The sequence below is a fragment of the Plutella xylostella genome, chromosome 2, assembly GCF_932276165.1.
Source record: "Plutella xylostella chromosome 2, ilPluXylo3.1, whole genome shotgun sequence".
NCBI classification, from domain to species: Eukaryota; Metazoa; Arthropoda; class Insecta; order Lepidoptera; family Plutellidae; genus Plutella; species Plutella xylostella.
Genome location: NC_063982.1, coordinates 5,049,271 through 5,066,742, shown reverse-complemented (window position 1 = coordinate 5,066,742; position 17,472 = coordinate 5,049,271). Strand labels below are relative to the sequence as shown.

Here is a 17,472-nt window from a genome sequence, read left to right as displayed (position 1 = left end):
TAGCTTTCGAGATTGTATTTACGCGTCGTGAAACTTGGAAATCGTTTTGGGTTGCGAAATTTGTTTACTTCGGCCGTTTAAATTGACTGGTGTGGATTTGTGGAAGCGGCGTCATACGTTGCACGCATGCTCACTGGGTGCTATAAATTTAGCCGTCCACTGCTCGGTGGCTCAACATGTACCCCGTGACGTCATCATGTCGTTCTCTGCAAGTGTTCACATGATTTTAGTCCCCCTAGGTTTGAAAGGTAGTCGTATTGATTGTCCTAACCTCACTTTGAGTTAACCTTTCTATCGGATGTTAGTGTTACATAACTCGCTGCAATCGGTCGCTATTGCATGTGTTCCTATACCCCTTTATCTTGTTTCTTATTCAGCAGGGTTCGGTTGTGGCTAGCGGTTATCAAAATATATGCGAAGGATATGTCTTATCGGTTTGTCCTCATTTTTGACCACATGGTCGTTTTATTATTGTTATTTTAACCAAAACATGTGCCAATGCTTGATTGCATAATGTTAAGTGATGGGTTTAAATGATTATCTTTATCAGAGCATTTTAAGCATTATAACTGAATTACTTAAGTATTACAACTAACATTAGAATATAACCCCCATTTCCCGTTGCTTACTTGACATAAGTCTGCATCACTGCGTACAGGGGGTAAATAAAACTGATCATTGGAAGCGCCACAAGGTTTACATACCTTGAGGCGTGCGGAAAATGTTCAAACACTTCGGTTAGAATCATGAATTTAATGAAGTTTATGCCAAATGTGACTTATTGTATTTGGACTGTGGGCTAGGCATGATTAAGTTTTAGGTTAGGTAGCACTTAAACATAGTACTAAATGTGCTCATACAACACAACTTAAACTTATAACCTAAATTTCATTGTTTGAAAGTTCAGTTTAACAGTCAGTAATAATTCCAATCATTTTCACCGGGCATGAAACTAAACTCAGTGAAAATTTGTAGCAATAAGCAAATATAATTGCCGAGGTTCATTGAACTCTTGTCCATACTGTTCAGTAATTAACTGGAAGAGCTCATTAATAAACAGTTAAATTGCAATTGTGGACTATTAATCGAATACAAATTAATTATTGCTTTTAATGTTGATATAATTTGTATTGTGATCTTTTTACTGCACACAATACTAAACATGCGGTTAAAAGGGTTTTTTTTAAGTATCTTCTGAAACACATTTTAAAATTTCCAGTATGAATCTCTTCTAGAGTAGTATTACATCTTACAAGCTGATTAATTTCATTTTAGTGAAATAAAAACAAAAAAATCAAGTGAAAGGCAGACTGACTTGCAAAAGCAAAGTAGAACAATAAGAAAGTTGTTACCTATCATCAAGTACTTAATTCAGTTAATCTTCAAGTCTTTGTAATTATTAGGGAGACTGTAAATGGTATTATCTCTTGGGCATGTTCCAACCTAGAATAATCCACTTCAGGACATGAGCCTCCTCCAACTCATCCATTCAGCAACCAGCTCTTATTTGTTAAAAAATACTGCTATACCAAAGGTCTCGGGTTCTATCCAAGGCTAGGGCTAACATTTGTTGAAAGACAGATATTTGTAGTCCGGTCTAGGCTGTTAATATAAATAATAACAAACTCTCCCCAGCTTGGAGACAGATGTGTGTAAGATGCTCCCACATATTCTATTCTATTCTCTGTGGGGGTGTAAGTACCTGCACCTGGGTCTCTCAAGTGGAACCTTTGTCTTGTGCATATCCCCTAGGTCTAAACTGCCTTCCTAAGCTTGGACCACTGCTCTCACATATTATACTATATATTAATATTTGACAATAAGTAACCCTCTCCCTCTGTCCTTTCCAGTTGGTCGTGTGTTGGGCTCAACCACTTAGTAGAATAGAATATGCTTTTATTTCAGACCAAGTCCAAAAACAAACAAAATTTACAATAATTAACAGTCTCCCCTCTATCTATTCCAGTGGTTCGTGTGATGGGCGTGGCCTGAGCTCGCCATGATGAAGCGGACGGTGGTGGCGCGCGCCGGCGCCGACGAGCTGGCGCAGATGGCGCAGGCGCAGCCCACGGTGAGTGCAGCAGGCCTAGCATGGGGGGCAAGATTAGTGCGACAAGAGAATAATGTTGCTTCTGGGGTTCACTAGTATACAAAGGAGTCTAGATGATGTTCTAATATGATCCGGGACCCATAGCTCCCATGTAAATTGGAACAGCAAACTGGATATTGTACTCTCCACACCTAGCATGGGGCACAATACACAACAAAACATGACAAATAGTTTTCCTCCGTGCTCAAGTCTTCTAATATAACATTTTTGTCTTGTCGCGCTCATCTTGTGGTCCATGCTAAGTCTATTTTTTAACAAACCAATTTACACTGGAGCTATGGGTCCTGGACATCATAGTAGAACATCATCGCGCCTCATTCTGTTACGGGCATGCTAAGAAGATGATTATCACCAGCATGATTAGCCAATAGTCCGTGACCCACAATATACTATCATCAGCCAATATCCATATTCATGTGTCCTGAACTCCTGACTTAGAAGTAGAACACCATTATCATGACCATCAAGTGAAAGGAGCCACCTCGATATCACCTGTTCCCTATAAAAGTTCAGCACTGGATAGTCAGCAACTGAAGCTAATATGACGACAGAAGTACAGATTCATTTCCCCATGGTGACAAACCTACCCAATTCAAGGACCCAAGTCCTTGATCCAATTATTGAATTTATGGTACATGGAATAGCTATGCCACTGTTACTCCAGGATTGTAGTTGTCTATGCTCACTCTAGAGAGGTCTAATCTCCACTGGACCGTAAACTCTCAATACACTAAAGTACTCTTATACAAAACTAAATAAAAATGTTACTCATTGTATAAAATAATCGTCACGGTATGCACTTGAATAATAGAAGACTAATTTAAATAATCGTTTCTGTAAATTTATTGGAACATTGAGTACAATAAGTACACATACCAACGTTTAATTTATGCTAGAAACTCAATTACTGCAATGCTAGGTTAAACAAAACAGTTTTTAAATGTACTTATATTTTATCATTATCATCATCAGCCAAGTCAATAATCATCCACTGCTGGACATAGGCCTCTCCCAAGGAGCGTCACAACACTCGGTCCTCGGCCTTCCTCATCCAACCACTACCGGCTACCCGCCTAAGGTCGTCAGTCCAGCGGGCAGGAGGACTCATATTTTGGTGTTATTAAATTGATATGGGAGTGTATCTGTAAGTGTGGACACCGTGATAACTCCTAAACATATTTATTTATTTATTTATAGACACTTTATTGTATACACAAAACAAAGACAAAAACATGAAGACAGAAAAAGTAAGAAGTACACAAAGGCGGGCTTATTGCCAAGAAGCAATTTCTTCCAGCCAACCCTTGGTTGGTGGAAAACTAAAGTGATATTCACACGAAACTCTTTTATACAATAATAAAAATAAAATAAAAAACAATTTAAACTAGACATAGAACTATACTAACGACTAACATGTCCAAAATATACCTATAAATTAGAATGACTAATGCCTATTTATTTAACCTACTTAAATAATAATAATACATACAGATACACATATAAAAAAAAAACTAAAAGACAAAAAATACCTACTTAATATATACCGACTAACTATGTTAATACATACATATATAATATATTATATACATAAATAAATATAATTTACCAACCTAAGGTTTGATGATAATGATCCTTTACGCTCTTTTTAAAAGTAGTAGTAAACATAGTATAGCGTCATCAAAATCGGTTCAGCCAGAGTTGTATTTATCAGAAAATCACCCCTTTAAACCGTTGCCTACCTGCCATAGGTGCGTGTAACTGCGTACGAGGGGCAGAGCGAGTGTGAGCATTGGAAGCGTCACCGAGCCCCCGCGGCCGGTGGCGTGCCGAAAATGTTCATACAAATTATTTATTTAAGAATAGCTTATAACGAAGATAGGCTTAATAGGAAGACTTAATAAAAAGTCCAGGCATTATATTGATGATCATGATGACATTATTGGTCTGCCTGCCTGCCTGCCTTTTTCACTTCACTACAGTTTGCTATTAGCAAGCAAATAAAACAATAACCCCCCATTGACGTAATCAGTTAACTACACCAATACTTTGGCAGGCAGCCAGTGTATTGACATGGTGTTATGACGAATGAATGGTGGTTTTTGCTCACATCCATTGTTGTAAGCTCAAGCTGTGAAGGGTAGTCAGGTGTTATATCCCCCCTAGTTGCAAAGGTTATTGACATCGTGAATGACATTTCGATTGAGTCTATAAATAAATAGGCGTGGAATTATGATAGAAAGCTGGCGATTTTAATATTTTTGGTGGATTATAATAAGTTTTTGATTGTAGAAAACAAATAAAGAATATTCTATCTATCTATCTATCTAATTTTCTTTCATAAAGGCGCAGCGAGATCTTTAGACCTTGCCTACACATAGATAGACAGAAGGTTTCGTTTTTATCAACCATCAACCACAAAATAAGTGTATAGTATACGGGTATACGGTATACCGTAACTTTCTCATATTTTTAAAATGTGTTTTATGTCTATCTATGGTGATAAAGCTGAATATGACTAATATCTATTACCATTGACTTTAGCAGGGGTTTTAACCCTGGTTACAGTTTGACGAGTTTAAAAAACAAAACAGCACAAGGAAATCATAAAATGTACTTCCAAATGACCTAACGGTACAAGTATATCGTCGACACATACAAAGCACAAATAGAACAAGCGCCTTATTTGCACTTAACCGGTGTGCATGGGTAAACAAAAGGTTATCAATGTTATCAGGTTATTATCAGTCGCCATACTTGGCTAGATACATAATGTATGCATGTCTGTAGGTGTCTATACTAGGTTAGATACTTATATGTGTGTATGTGGGTGAGCTTTGGTTGACAGTGTTGTGTCTGGCGGGATGGCAATTTGCATTCATTTCTAGTGTCTTGAGGATTAGGTTTGATGTAATATGGGTTTATTAGGAGGCCTTTGCCCACTGCTGGGACTTGACACAGAACAGAATACATAGAAGTAAAGTAAATAAGCCTCATAGAATAACAGAGGCGTTGTAAGTTGGGCATCGATATGCCAGGCAGTGTTGCCGCATCGTAGTTGAATTGAACAAACAGTTTAGTTTATTGTAATAGATGAATGAAGAAATATTACTTAATGGTTTCCTTAGAGATACCAAGTTAGAAAATTGTAACGGAAGGACATACATAAATAATATTATTATGTGCTATCAAGAATAAAACATAATAGAGTAATGTTACGTCAGCGGTAAAGATTTAGGCACGATCAGGACAGATATAAAAAAATTGTTGCCTCAGCCCTTACTGCATGGCATCTTTATCTACGTAGATAATCTCTTATACCGCACGTCATATCAAAATCTTAGCAGTATTTAACGCCATAATCTTCCATTTTAAATTAAACACAGAAAACACGTTGATCCAATCTCGACAAAAAATACCTATTGAGCCTAAGTTCAAGGTCTTAAAGACACGTGTTTCGGATTATATCCTTGTGTTTTTTTGTAGGTACTTGTTTATAAACGACGCCATCTTTAAATTGTGACTCAGATGCGAGTAAATCATTTGTATTATTCCCAGTTTCTTTGTGTTTTCTGTGTCATCTTCTACACTATACTTATTAATACACGCTCACGACTGTAATCCCTGAAGGGGTAGTCACGTGAGCCACTCGCTTTTCGCTGTAAATTTGCTACCGTACCGTGTAGGTAGCGAGCCGTATCGCTGCATTCAATGTGTTTAAGGTTAGGTACACATCCTGATAGAATCTAGATTTTTAAGTTTTCTCACTATGTTTTCCTTCATCTAAAGAATATGTGTTAAAAATCCTTATTTCTAAAGAATTCAGTTTACATGCCAGGAATTGAACCCACACCCTCTTGTAGGAGAGCCGAGACCTATCCGTTACGCCATAATGATAATAATATCATGATTATAAATGTGTATCTCCCTTGTTACAGATACAACAGCAAGGTGCAAGCAACATGCATACATTAGCCCAGACGGCACAACCACAGCTGCTAGGTAAGTTGTTTACTGTTACAATACTTTTTATTACAACGAAAAACGTACAAAAAGGCGGCCTTATTGTTCCATAGTTATCTACCAACCGATGGAAGAGAGTTTAAAAATGGTTTTAATTCAGGTAGCATATATGCCTCCTTAATGTATGTACTGTGTTTATATTATTTGTTCACCATCACCATCATCAGTTATCAGTCCACTGATGGTTTTCTTTAGACCCTATTGCACTCAAATCGTTTATTTGTGAGTATAAATTATTATTTGTTATAACAGCTGTTCTCGTTCACCAACCCGCACTAGGCCAGCGTGGTGGACTTGGCCTAAAACCCCCCCTTGGAAGGAGACCCGTCCCCAGTAGTGGGGACGTGATGGGTCGTAATGATGATGATGATAATAGCTGTTTAACCCTTTTACTCCGCAACGACTCTTATAAAAACTCCATCTCTAACTTAACCCTCCACTTCCCAGGAGCAGCAACCATGCTGCAAGTGAGCGGCGGCGTTGGCGGCTTCGGGCGCGCGCCCGCCGTCATCAACTACATGAAGCAGCCGCTGCAGTACGCCAACAAGCCGCAGCCCCTACCCTTGACCCCTAGACATAAGGTACAGAGCCATTACCCAAGCCCGTACTGACTCAATTTCAGTGACAGGGTACCTAATATACATCCGGCGGTAGGCAGTCAGCCACAGACTCATCAGACTGGCTCTTTTGACATCCACACGCTAAGAAGAAACGTCATCATCATCGGGTCCTCGGCAGATATTGAACTGCCCACCGCCACTGGCTTGGAAATTTCAAACGTTGTGTAAACTACCTTAGCTCTTAAGAGGACGAATTACTTAATTTCTGCTGCGATTCCTCAGAGAAACTCTTAGCATAGCTTCTTAGCGCTTCAGTCACAACATGATGCCATAAATATAGATTTTTGTGAGATAATGATGAAACACATGCGATGTGCTTGGACAGAATTGTCAGTGGTGATACACGCATGCTGCCTTCCTACTGATGTCTCAACAATAAAGTATTCAAGTCACTCTAAAATCAATAGCTCATATTTGAGAGCAAAAACTCAACAATACTTCTTTAATCATAGCAAAAGACATCATTTTGTGCACCTAAATGTCCTTAAATCGTAATAATTAAACCCTTCCACATTATTAACCAATCACATCTCTCCACAGCCTCTAGGCAGCCAATCGCCGGGCCCGCCGCCGACGCTGCCCCCCGCGCCGACGCCGCCCGCGCAGCCCGCGACCCAGTTCCAACGGCTTAAGGTCGAAGATGCCTTGTCCTATCTGGACCAAGTCAAATACAAGTTCAATACGCAGCCCCAAGTGTATAACGACTTCTTGGATATTATGAAGGAGTTTAAGAGCCAGACGTAAGTGTTTATTGTGTTTTTCTGTGGTTGAGTTAGCCTAAAATGTTAATTATTAGTGTGAATGTGAAGTTCAGATGACAGGGAAGTTATACGGGCAAATAAATCTATTGTCCAAGAAAGAGGATTTTTATAATTATTATCTTATAAAGCGCCTCTGTCCTAGGCATCCTACAAGAAACTTCAACAGATTCTGTCTTTAGCTTCGTCTTGCGGCCACTACATGCTATCTACACAAGAAAAAAATCCCTGTTAAGATTATCCAAAGTTCACAATAAATCTACAATGATGAAAACAATTACCGTATGACAACCATGACTAAAACTATTGGCTGCATTTTATAATGTACTGACCACCGTATTCTCTAACCCCCCTTACCCAACTACCAACTACAAATCAACTAATTTCTACAATTTGTCCTCAGAATCGACACCCCGGGGGTTATAACTCGGGTGTCGAATCTCTTCAAGGGACATCCGGAGCTGATAGTCGGGTTCAACACTTTCCTGCCACCCGGGTACAAGATTGAAGTGCAGAGCAATGGACAGGTGAGCTGCTTTTTCTTTTGTTTTTTTTTTGCTTATACAGGGTGTTGCAAAAGTGGTTTGGTAAGTTGAAGGGGGGGATTCTTGGGGGTCATGATGAACAAGCACCGTTCCGCTTACTACAACTTTTTTGTAACACCCTGTACGTTCTTAAGAGGGAAGATTTGTGTCTGTGTCTGAAGCCAATAAACTCAAAACTATCAAGTTTTTTTTTAAATCTACATCTTGCTACATCTTATTACGTGGGGACTACTTTTCCACGGGAAACCCATTTAAAATGAAGCGAAGCTTGATGGAAAAACTATCATCATCATTTCTCCAAACAGTTTGTACAGTTTTGTCCTCGACCCACTTAACTGGAGGGCGTCCAACTCTACGTTTGTCTCGACGCAGTCTCCACTGTATAGGATTATCTACAAATGTCGTGGTCACGAGCTTATAAACTTAAAACACCTATAAACTCAAAAAAAGTGTTTTATAAGTCACAGTCAAGCAGTACAGGAACTTCGCCCCCTCTCAGATATGGATAAAAATATCCATTTTCATCATGGAAACAAATTTGTTATGTATAAAAAACTTAATCATACTGAAACCTTATGTTTTGGGTAACCTTTTCCTTAAACCGTAGCTTACTTTATTATTGGATTCGGTAAGTTACAACCAGACTTTCTCAAGCCCCAAAATGTAACAATTATAAAAGTTCAGAAAAGTATTTTTACGCAATGAAGTTACGGTTGGAGTTATACCTACCGTAACATGGTCTCTTTATAAATACTGATAATAGAAAAGTACAGTTAGTAGACTCAATCAGGACTAGAGACAAACCTGAGAGAGGTGCAGAAAAACCTGACCCCCCTCTCATAGTAACAATGCTTCTGAGAGGGGTTAGATTTCTCTGCCTTACTTATACTTTTTCATTTCCTACTTTTAGTACCAATTTCGCCATAGTGGGTTAGAGCCATTGACAAAGGAAGGGTGCTTTTCCACCAGAGATGTGCTATGCTACGATGCTATGGATGCGTTTGATATCCACCAATCATATTATTGGTGCACATAGCTTAGCACTGGTGGAAACGGATTCAACTAAGATATGTTTTTTGTATGGAATGATGCGTGCTATGGATGTGTGCTATGGATGCGTGCTATGGATATGTGCTATGGACCCTCTCCCCTCACCGCGCCGCCGCCCCCGTCGTTTCCCTACTATCGATACATAGCATAGCTCGAGATGCGCATCTTTCTCGCACAGCTACTTTGCGGCGGCGCATCTTCGTAGCGCATCTTCCTCGCACAGCTACCTAGCGTAGTATTGGTGGAAACGGTCACATATTTTCGTAGCGTAGATATCACATCTTCGCAGCATAGCTGCATAGCACATCTCTGGTGGAAAAGCACCCTAAAGAGAGGACCTGGCATAAAAATCGGTACTTAAAAATATATCGTCGTCTCTTTTTAACTTATTGGTGTTATCCTACGTAAAAAAGGACAACAGTAGTTTTGTCTTTGCCTAAAATTACAACGTTGCGACCGGTCGCCATGTTGATTGACATCCAAACACAAGGTACTTCAGCTGTCAAACAATTTGTTTGTTTACATTTTTCAAGAAAAAAGCCGCCATTTTAATTGAAACCAAAGTTTAGGTAGGCGCATTTTTTTCGTGGATATGCCATGTCCTCTCCTTATTCCTTTGTCAATGGTTAGAGCATAACCAGGGATTATTGGTTGACTTTTGACACATCTGTCAAGAATTTAATATAAATAATATAATAATAATAATAATTTTTATTCCAAAAAAGCTTATCTAATTACAAATTACATCTGTGCCTGAACTAGGCCAGAGACCTGTACATCAGGCATCAGCGCTCCTCCAATAGAATATAATAATAAAGCTGTGCAAATTCAAGTAGGTACTCAATATGATTAAAATTAATTTAAAATAAAATTAATTAACTTAAAAATTAAATTAATTATAACTTTAAAATAAATAAATTAAATGAAAGAATCATACAAACTTTACATCAAATAAAGCTAGCTAGATCAATCTAAAAATTAATGGTGGCTAGAAGTTTAATGGCTTGGGAATTTGTACCCAAGGGACAAATATGGAGATGACGAATAATTGATGAACCAATCCCTGGTCTAACGTACTATGGCGAAATTGGAGTTTAACTTTATAATTTCCCAACCTAACCCACCCGCGCAGAATCGAGACGTTATGTATTTATAGTCGTACGTCATCCAGGTGTCCGTGTCCATGCCCTCGCCGTCGGCGCTCGGCGGCGGCGTGCTGCTGGGCGTGCACCACGCGCCGCAGCCGCAGCTCGTGCATCTGCTGCCGGTGCCTCAGTGAGTATATAGCTTTATTTATTACCCTCAAATTAATAGACGGTATTGTAAATTTACAACAAAGTTAAAATTGGGTTTGAAACACATGACTTTGAACACTATACACTTGTCCAAAATTAATAATGCACATGCAGATCTTCACACCCGAATCATTAAATCGAAAAAGCCTTAAAAAAACATTTGCATATTGCACCTTGTTCGAAAGAAATAGGAGTCAATATCATGTGTCACATAATCGAAAACAACCGATCTGTCAAAGATTTCTATGCGCATTATCAATTTTGGAGCACTGTACGTCAGTCAAAAAGTTGAAATTAGCATATCACAACTTCAATTTTAAACATGTTTTAGTTTCAAAAAGCTCTATGAATTCGGGGGTAAATTTTTCATCATTATCAATATCAGCCAGCAATTATCCACTGCTGGACATAGGCCTCTCCCAAAGAGCGCCACAACACTATGTCCTCGGCCTTCCTTATCTAAAATTTAGTGCTTTAAAATTTGGACAAATAAGGAACTAAGTAAAAAGAAGACCCGTGTGGCAAAGTCACAATACACATCACAATCGTGATTCTTGTCATATGAAAATAAAACTCGTAGTTAATTTAAATTCATTGTTGACATTAGCGTGAGTATGACTAGCCCTTTCAGATCCCTGCAGCCATTTTCATAGTGGTAAATGACCTATTACATGACTACAAAATGTATAACAGATTAACTAAACATGATTTTCTTCTTTCCCAGGCCGGAACCTATTCCGACGATGACTATGCCAAGGTAAGAAATAGACGATAATTTCAGTAACTTCACTGTTTGTAAAATAAACGTAGGTTCAATAATGTGTGTTCTTTGGAGCTGTTATTTTATGTTTTTTTTATCCTGAACATAATAAGTTTCAGTTACAGATAAGTAGGTAGGCCGCTGCCAATCTAAACACCATAAGATAGGGGCGCGACAACACTGTACTAGATATTTCAACTAGGCAATAATGTAGCTTTCTAACAAATTTTATATAATAAATAAAATATATCTCAACCCCACAAAAATGATGATATTAATTACCGATTGACATCCAATGATAAAAACTCATCGGCTGCTCTTTTGAGTTCTGACAACCGTCCCCCCATCTCAAACACCCCTCTAGTCCCTACCCAACTAAACCCACATTTCCTCACAGGTCGGTCAGTACTGCGATAGTGCACAATCTGTCGGTGGAACAGCCTTCGAATACGTTGCATCACATATCGCAAGCTCATCAACAGTTGGAGGCGGCGATACACCATCAGCAACAGCCGGGTATGTTGGGAATTATTGTTTAATTTATTATTAGTTGTTTAGATAGATAGAATGAAGACGATTTATTTAGTACACTGATAGTTTTGTGAAAATAAATGTGAACAAGACAATTATTTTTTTATGTTATCTTTTATGTCTAATATCTGACTGTTTCATTAGCAAATCGAACCTGGAACCTTTTGTGTTTTAGTAGTGTCCTAACCACTGTACTTGAGTTGTTATGTAGGTTATATTATTTAATAAATCACAAATATTTGAACATTGTATTTAAGTAACAAATTTTATTGAAGATTGCACCAAATAGCAATAAACATGATGATATTAATTACCGATTGACATCCGATGATAAAAACCCAACGGCTGCTCTTATGAGTTCTGACTTCCTTCCCCACTCCCCCACAAACCCCACTAATTACCCCCCCTTTTAATACCAACTCTCGACCACCAGGTGGCGTGGCCAGCGGCGGTTCTCAGCACCCGCAGACGCCGCCGGGTCAACCCGTCGAGTTCAACCATGCTATTGAATATGTCAATAAGATTAAGGTGAGTGGATGATTGTATTAAGGTTACCACGTCTATTATAGTATAAAGACTAGGTTTTGTCACCATGGTGAAAGGAGTAGACAGTAAGCTAAGGGTATAGCTGACTGCCCGTAGTGTCAACACATCTCATTCAATGAGCGAAAGATTACTCAAATAACAAGTGTGTTGTTGATTCTCAACAGAAAAACAGTAATTGGAGTTATAACTATATCGTTTATACACCCGTAACAGTAATAAAAGAGAAGGAAAATTGTTACACATTTACCCGCAGCGCAACCAAAACAGTTTCCCATACACTAACAGCCGCATTCCCCCAACAGTCGCGCTTCAGCCGCCAGCCGGACAAGTACAAGCGCTTCCTGGAGATCCTGCACGCGTACCAGCGCGGCCACCGCGACCTGAAGCAGCCGCAGGCCAAGCAGCAGACGGAGCAGGAGGTGTACTCGCAGGTACCTAGCCTATACAGGGTGTTGCAGTACCTAGCCTATACAGGATGTTGCTAAAATGGTATATATGTAGTAAGCCTAAAAGACTGACTCAGGTTAACAAAGTTAAGTTTAAAAGTACAGAATGACTCCTGGAGTGACGCTGGAGCTTACTATACTTACCAATTTTGTAACATTCTGTGTACTGTATCTTTAGGTATAACCGTATCATCATCAGCCCGTAATGGCCTCTCCCAAAGAGCGCCGGGGCCCTAGGTCTTCGTCAGCCGGAGTATGTACTGGAAAACAGCACTTTTGCAATAATCGGGTAAAAACGGCTAAGGTGATCCCGCCGTAGCCGCTCTTTAGCCTCTTTAGCCGTTCTGTTTCTTCTGAACAACTTTCGTTCTACAGGTAAAGACAACTGTATGAAAATATAATTTATTTAATACTTTTATGTGTTTTTGTAAGACCAGACTCTTATATTTACACCCAGTCTTTTCACGTATCATAATTATGTTAACTTCCAAATGTAGGACACAATGTATGAGGTCACAAAATCAACCTTTGCACAGAGCATTGTGACATTAATAGTAAATAAGTCCCCCAGAGACTACCCTTTCCCAGTACATTATGTAAGCTATATGTATATTGAACATGGTTAGCTATATGCATATTGTACATGATGAGCTATATACATAACGTGACCATTTATTTTTTATGTCTCAGCGGGACACCTGCGGAATTTCATATCCCTCGAAGATACATATATTATCTTCTTATCTTTTCGCTCAGTTTGCTCAGTGCATCAATTGAAAGTTCAATCCCTACGATGAAAGAGTGAAATGTGAAAGAGATGCAATGAATGGTGACAATTTTTTTATATGTATCTAATAATCTTGTAAAGTTGGTATATTTAGGATACCTAAGTACTTACTATGTTTTAATAAATATACCAGATGGGTACACTACATAAATCCGAATAACTTTTTTAAGAATTTGAATATAACGATTTTTTAAATTATGAATTTCATAGTTCTAGTAAATTTTAAGCTCGAATAACGAAAATTACGAAAAGTTGATAAACGAAATTTCAAACAACAGATTTATTAAAATGACCAAAGAAAATTTTTCCAATGTTATAATTTCGATGTTTTAAATATACTCGTTTAGGACCTAAGGTTTTTAAGGTTTAACACCGTAAAAATCAGAGCCATTGTTTTGCTTTGTTGTGTAACTTAACAACAAATACTAGAAATAGTTTTCTATTTAACAATACTTTTAGTCTATATTTGAAACGCTCCGCTTTGTTTTTCGATATGTACCTAACACGCTCCTCCTCGCTTTGATCGTCGTCGAACCTATCTTTAGGTTTTGGTTCTAAAGTTTTTGAAACGTTCATTTTATTTTTGACAAAATCACGAGTTATCATATTTTCGGTCCGGATTTGATATTTTCGTGTTTATAATAAATCTGTATTTTATTTTTCGTATACTAAAGTAATCGTATTTTTTAACGTTCGTGTATTTAACAATGGTAATAAAAACCTTCGTGATTATTATATCCAAGTATTCTTTTTTATAAATCAATATTTAAAAAATCGTTATTGCAATATTTTGTAAATTAGGTACATATTCGGTGTTTCAAATTCGGAAATAAGTTTATTCGAATTTTTGCGTGTTCCAATACCAGACGCTACAAAATTCTTAAACTTACATCATACTTTGATTTTCTTAATAATTTGAGTAGTTTAATTTAAAGTTTTTATCAATAGTGCATCTTATCTTATTTTCTCATTCATAAAAGTTAATACAGATTACTTTTTCGGAAAACATGTAGGTACTCAAACGCATTTCTTCTTTGTTAGGAATGAGTAGGTGAGCGAGATAAATTTATATACACGATAGAGCAAGAGCGAGTCAATGATCGTCACTGAACGAAGTTACTCGCGGAGTTTCGGTGGAACTCGGACTCATATTACTCCCTATAGTCTATGTGAGTAAGTGATAAGAAGATAAATAGTTGTCTCAAGTGATAAAATGAAAGAAAGGAAATATGGGATGAAGTTACAAAATATAGGTAATTTAAATTATCGTTTGGTCTGTTTAAGAAAGCGGGACATTTTTGCCCTCGCCGGGGACAGCGGGACGCACAGCTTGAAAGCGGGACTGTCCCGCCGAAAGCGGGACGTATGGTCACGTTATATATACATGAAGCTCATTGCTCATTGCTTTGGCCGATATGAACACATTTCGGCCAAAGCAATTAACAAACCATGACAACGCCCAATCGATAATAGCACTAAGACCTTGAGTAATTAGGTCGCGGATGCGTTAATTTTGTAGCTAAACATTGCTCGTGTGATATGATAACTAAATACATACGGTTCGGTTGAATAGACTTGCGAATGACGTAGGCAAGATAGTGTGAGGGCGTCAGATACAGTTTAACAAAATTTTGTTTACAGTGTCAATAAACTATGTGTGTCAAAATAATAGAATAGAATATCGTTTATAACGTAAAATTTTACCATTATTTGTTGACTGTCAAAAAATCAAGATTTTGAGTCTATTTCACAAAGGCTCAGTCACTGAGGAGAAAAAATAACGAAGTAATAAGTATTATAAATAAATTCAAAAATATACTTTTTGTGTGTATGTACATAGGTTTCTGTCTGTCTGGATTAGGTAGCTACTGATAATACGAAATAGATGAAATGAAATAAGCGCCTGAAACAACCTCTAAAACCAGAATAGAAAATCTGAAGAAAATATGTTTGTATCGTTTTTATTTCCTGCCTAATAAGAGTTAGTTTTGAGCTTTAAATGTTGAAAGCTGCAGTCTTACAGAATCTTGTCTGGCGGACTAAAGTCATTGACCTGTAACGAACGCATTCAATCAGCTCGTTCTTACAAATATGGCTCTTACGTAAGAAGACTAAAGGACTATTGTAGCTTGAGAAGTAATACATTGGGATTTGTTCATGTCCTGTCTAGCCGGCTTTGTGTTTATTTGGTGATAAGTACCTTATGTTGCGGTGTGTTATTGAATGTTCTATTTGGATTTTCTTTCACTTTGTATAGAATAGGAACAATGCCAGACTTATCGATAAGATGTTACAGATACATTTTTGAGTTTGTAAGTTAACCTGCTGAGATATTTGGGCCATGACGTGACGTTAGAGTTTGATGTTATGAATCTACAGGATGTAGTAAAAGTGTATCTTTAGTCATTTACCATATGATAACTATATTTTTTTCCCACACCCATATTACAGAGGCGCGAGCATAGGATTCGATACTATTTTCGAATCTACACGAAGGGTCGCTTTTACCAAACGCTAAACGTATTTAAATCAAATTTTAAATACATTTTGTACTAACTGACAGACGTATGACAGGCTACTAAATACGTTTAGCGTTTGGTGAAATTCCACCTAACATGGAAAAAACAAATGCCACTTTTGGAACTAACAAATTTGCCTTACATTTCGACAGTGACATTTGACGATACGCAACCAATACGCAACGTAAACGGAGGTTTCGAATCCTGTGCTCGGGCAACAGGTTCTCCATAGTTGGGCTTTAGATGGCCATGTGTGAGATGTCTCCACATATTATTGTTACAAATACCACTACCATTTTTTCATCACGACCCATTACATCCCCACTACTGGGGCACGGGTCTCCTTCTAGTGAAGGAAGGGTTTAGGCCTAGTCCACCACGCTGGCCAAGTGCGGGTTGGTGGACCCCAACACAAGCCATATAACCACTACCATTAATGCCATGTAACCTCCAACACTAAACCCACCTATCAACCAAAACCCCAACTAACCCCAACTTTCCTTCCACCAGGTGGCGAAACTCTTCGAGAATCAAGACGACTTACTAGCGGAGTTCGGGCAGTTCCTGCCGGACGCGAAGGCCCCCGGCGCCGCCAAGCCGCCCGCGCCGCTCCCCGCGCCGCACTCGCCGCCGCCGCCCGCTAATATTGTAAGAATCTAGACTAGATCTCGGTGTAAATACTAGACTTGTGTACTCCTCTGTTTCGTAGATTCGTGTAGGCTCTCAACGACAATTAATGTTAAGTTTTCAAACATTTCAATTCAAATATCTTGCTGGCTTGCTTTGACAGTATAGTGCAAGTCACCCTTAATGTTAAGTTGTCTCAATGTAATAGATGCTGGCTGGCCCAAGATACGATATTTCAGAATCATCAGGCGACCACCGATTATTATTGTTTAAGTCCAACGACTTTTCTATTACGGTATAGCGTTCCTCGCTTTATTTTGGTATCCACTAAAAATTCTAGCTAGACTATACAGTTTTCCCTGTACTCAAAACATATTACAATGATGATATTAATTACCGATTGACATCCGATGATAAAAACTCTACGGCTGCTCTTTTGAGTTCTGATTCTTCATTCCACTACCCAACAGACAAACCTATGTCTATCTCTTTCTAACTTACGCATGTTTATTGCAGAGAGAAGAACCAGAGAGATATAATGTCGCTCCTGTGTCGCCGTCGCCGCCGCAACTGCAGACACATGCTCAGGTATTGTGTTTTTTTTTATATTTATGTAGTTATACTGGGTGATGGAAAAAAGGTTAGCTGAAAGCGGGTGGAAATTTGCAAAAGTAAAGTGTCGTTTTCACATTTGAGTAAGTGAAGTTAAGAGGAATTTGAGTATGGAATGCAGCGCTGTGATTGGCTGAGTTGTCTTTGAATAGGTCTTTAGTTCATGCTTTAGAATTTAGATGATTTACTGAAGACAGCATCTGTGCCATATACTACTAAGGTGGTTAACAGACACCCTCATCCGTT

General features: G+C 38.4%; 1 protein-coding gene across 12 annotated transcripts in view; it reads left to right on the top strand.

Annotated features, from left to right (window-relative positions):
* The window catches only part of LOC105398322 (paired amphipathic helix protein Sin3b), a 45,866-nt gene that overhangs the window by 5,799 nt on the left and 22,595 nt on the right, over window positions 1-17,472 (top strand). For 8 of the 12 annotated variants that reach the window (XM_048624216.1, XM_048624503.1, XM_048624459.1 and 5 more), the window contains exons 2-13: window positions 1,967-2,071; window positions 6,046-6,109; window positions 6,578-6,711; window positions 7,291-7,490; window positions 7,912-8,035; window positions 10,260-10,378; window positions 11,123-11,155; window positions 11,556-11,674; window positions 12,123-12,217; window positions 12,538-12,666; window positions 16,498-16,635; window positions 17,131-17,202. In XM_048624216.1, the coding sequence (XP_048480173.1) occupies window positions 2,000-2,071; window positions 6,046-6,109; window positions 6,578-6,711; window positions 7,291-7,490; window positions 7,912-8,035; window positions 10,260-10,378; window positions 11,123-11,155; window positions 11,556-11,674; window positions 12,123-12,217; window positions 12,538-12,666; window positions 16,498-16,635; window positions 17,131-17,202 (1,299 nt within the window). In that variant the 5' untranslated portion in view covers window positions 1,967-1,999. Of the gene's footprint in view, window positions 1-17; window positions 249-1,966; window positions 2,072-6,045; window positions 6,110-6,577; window positions 6,712-7,290; window positions 7,491-7,911; window positions 8,036-10,259; window positions 10,379-11,122; window positions 11,156-11,555; window positions 11,675-12,122; window positions 12,218-12,537; window positions 12,667-16,497; window positions 16,636-17,130; window positions 17,203-17,472 lie in introns of those variants that run through there. The other 4 variants (XM_048624533.1, XM_048624570.1, XM_048624600.1 and 1 more) reach the window with 2 other exon arrangements.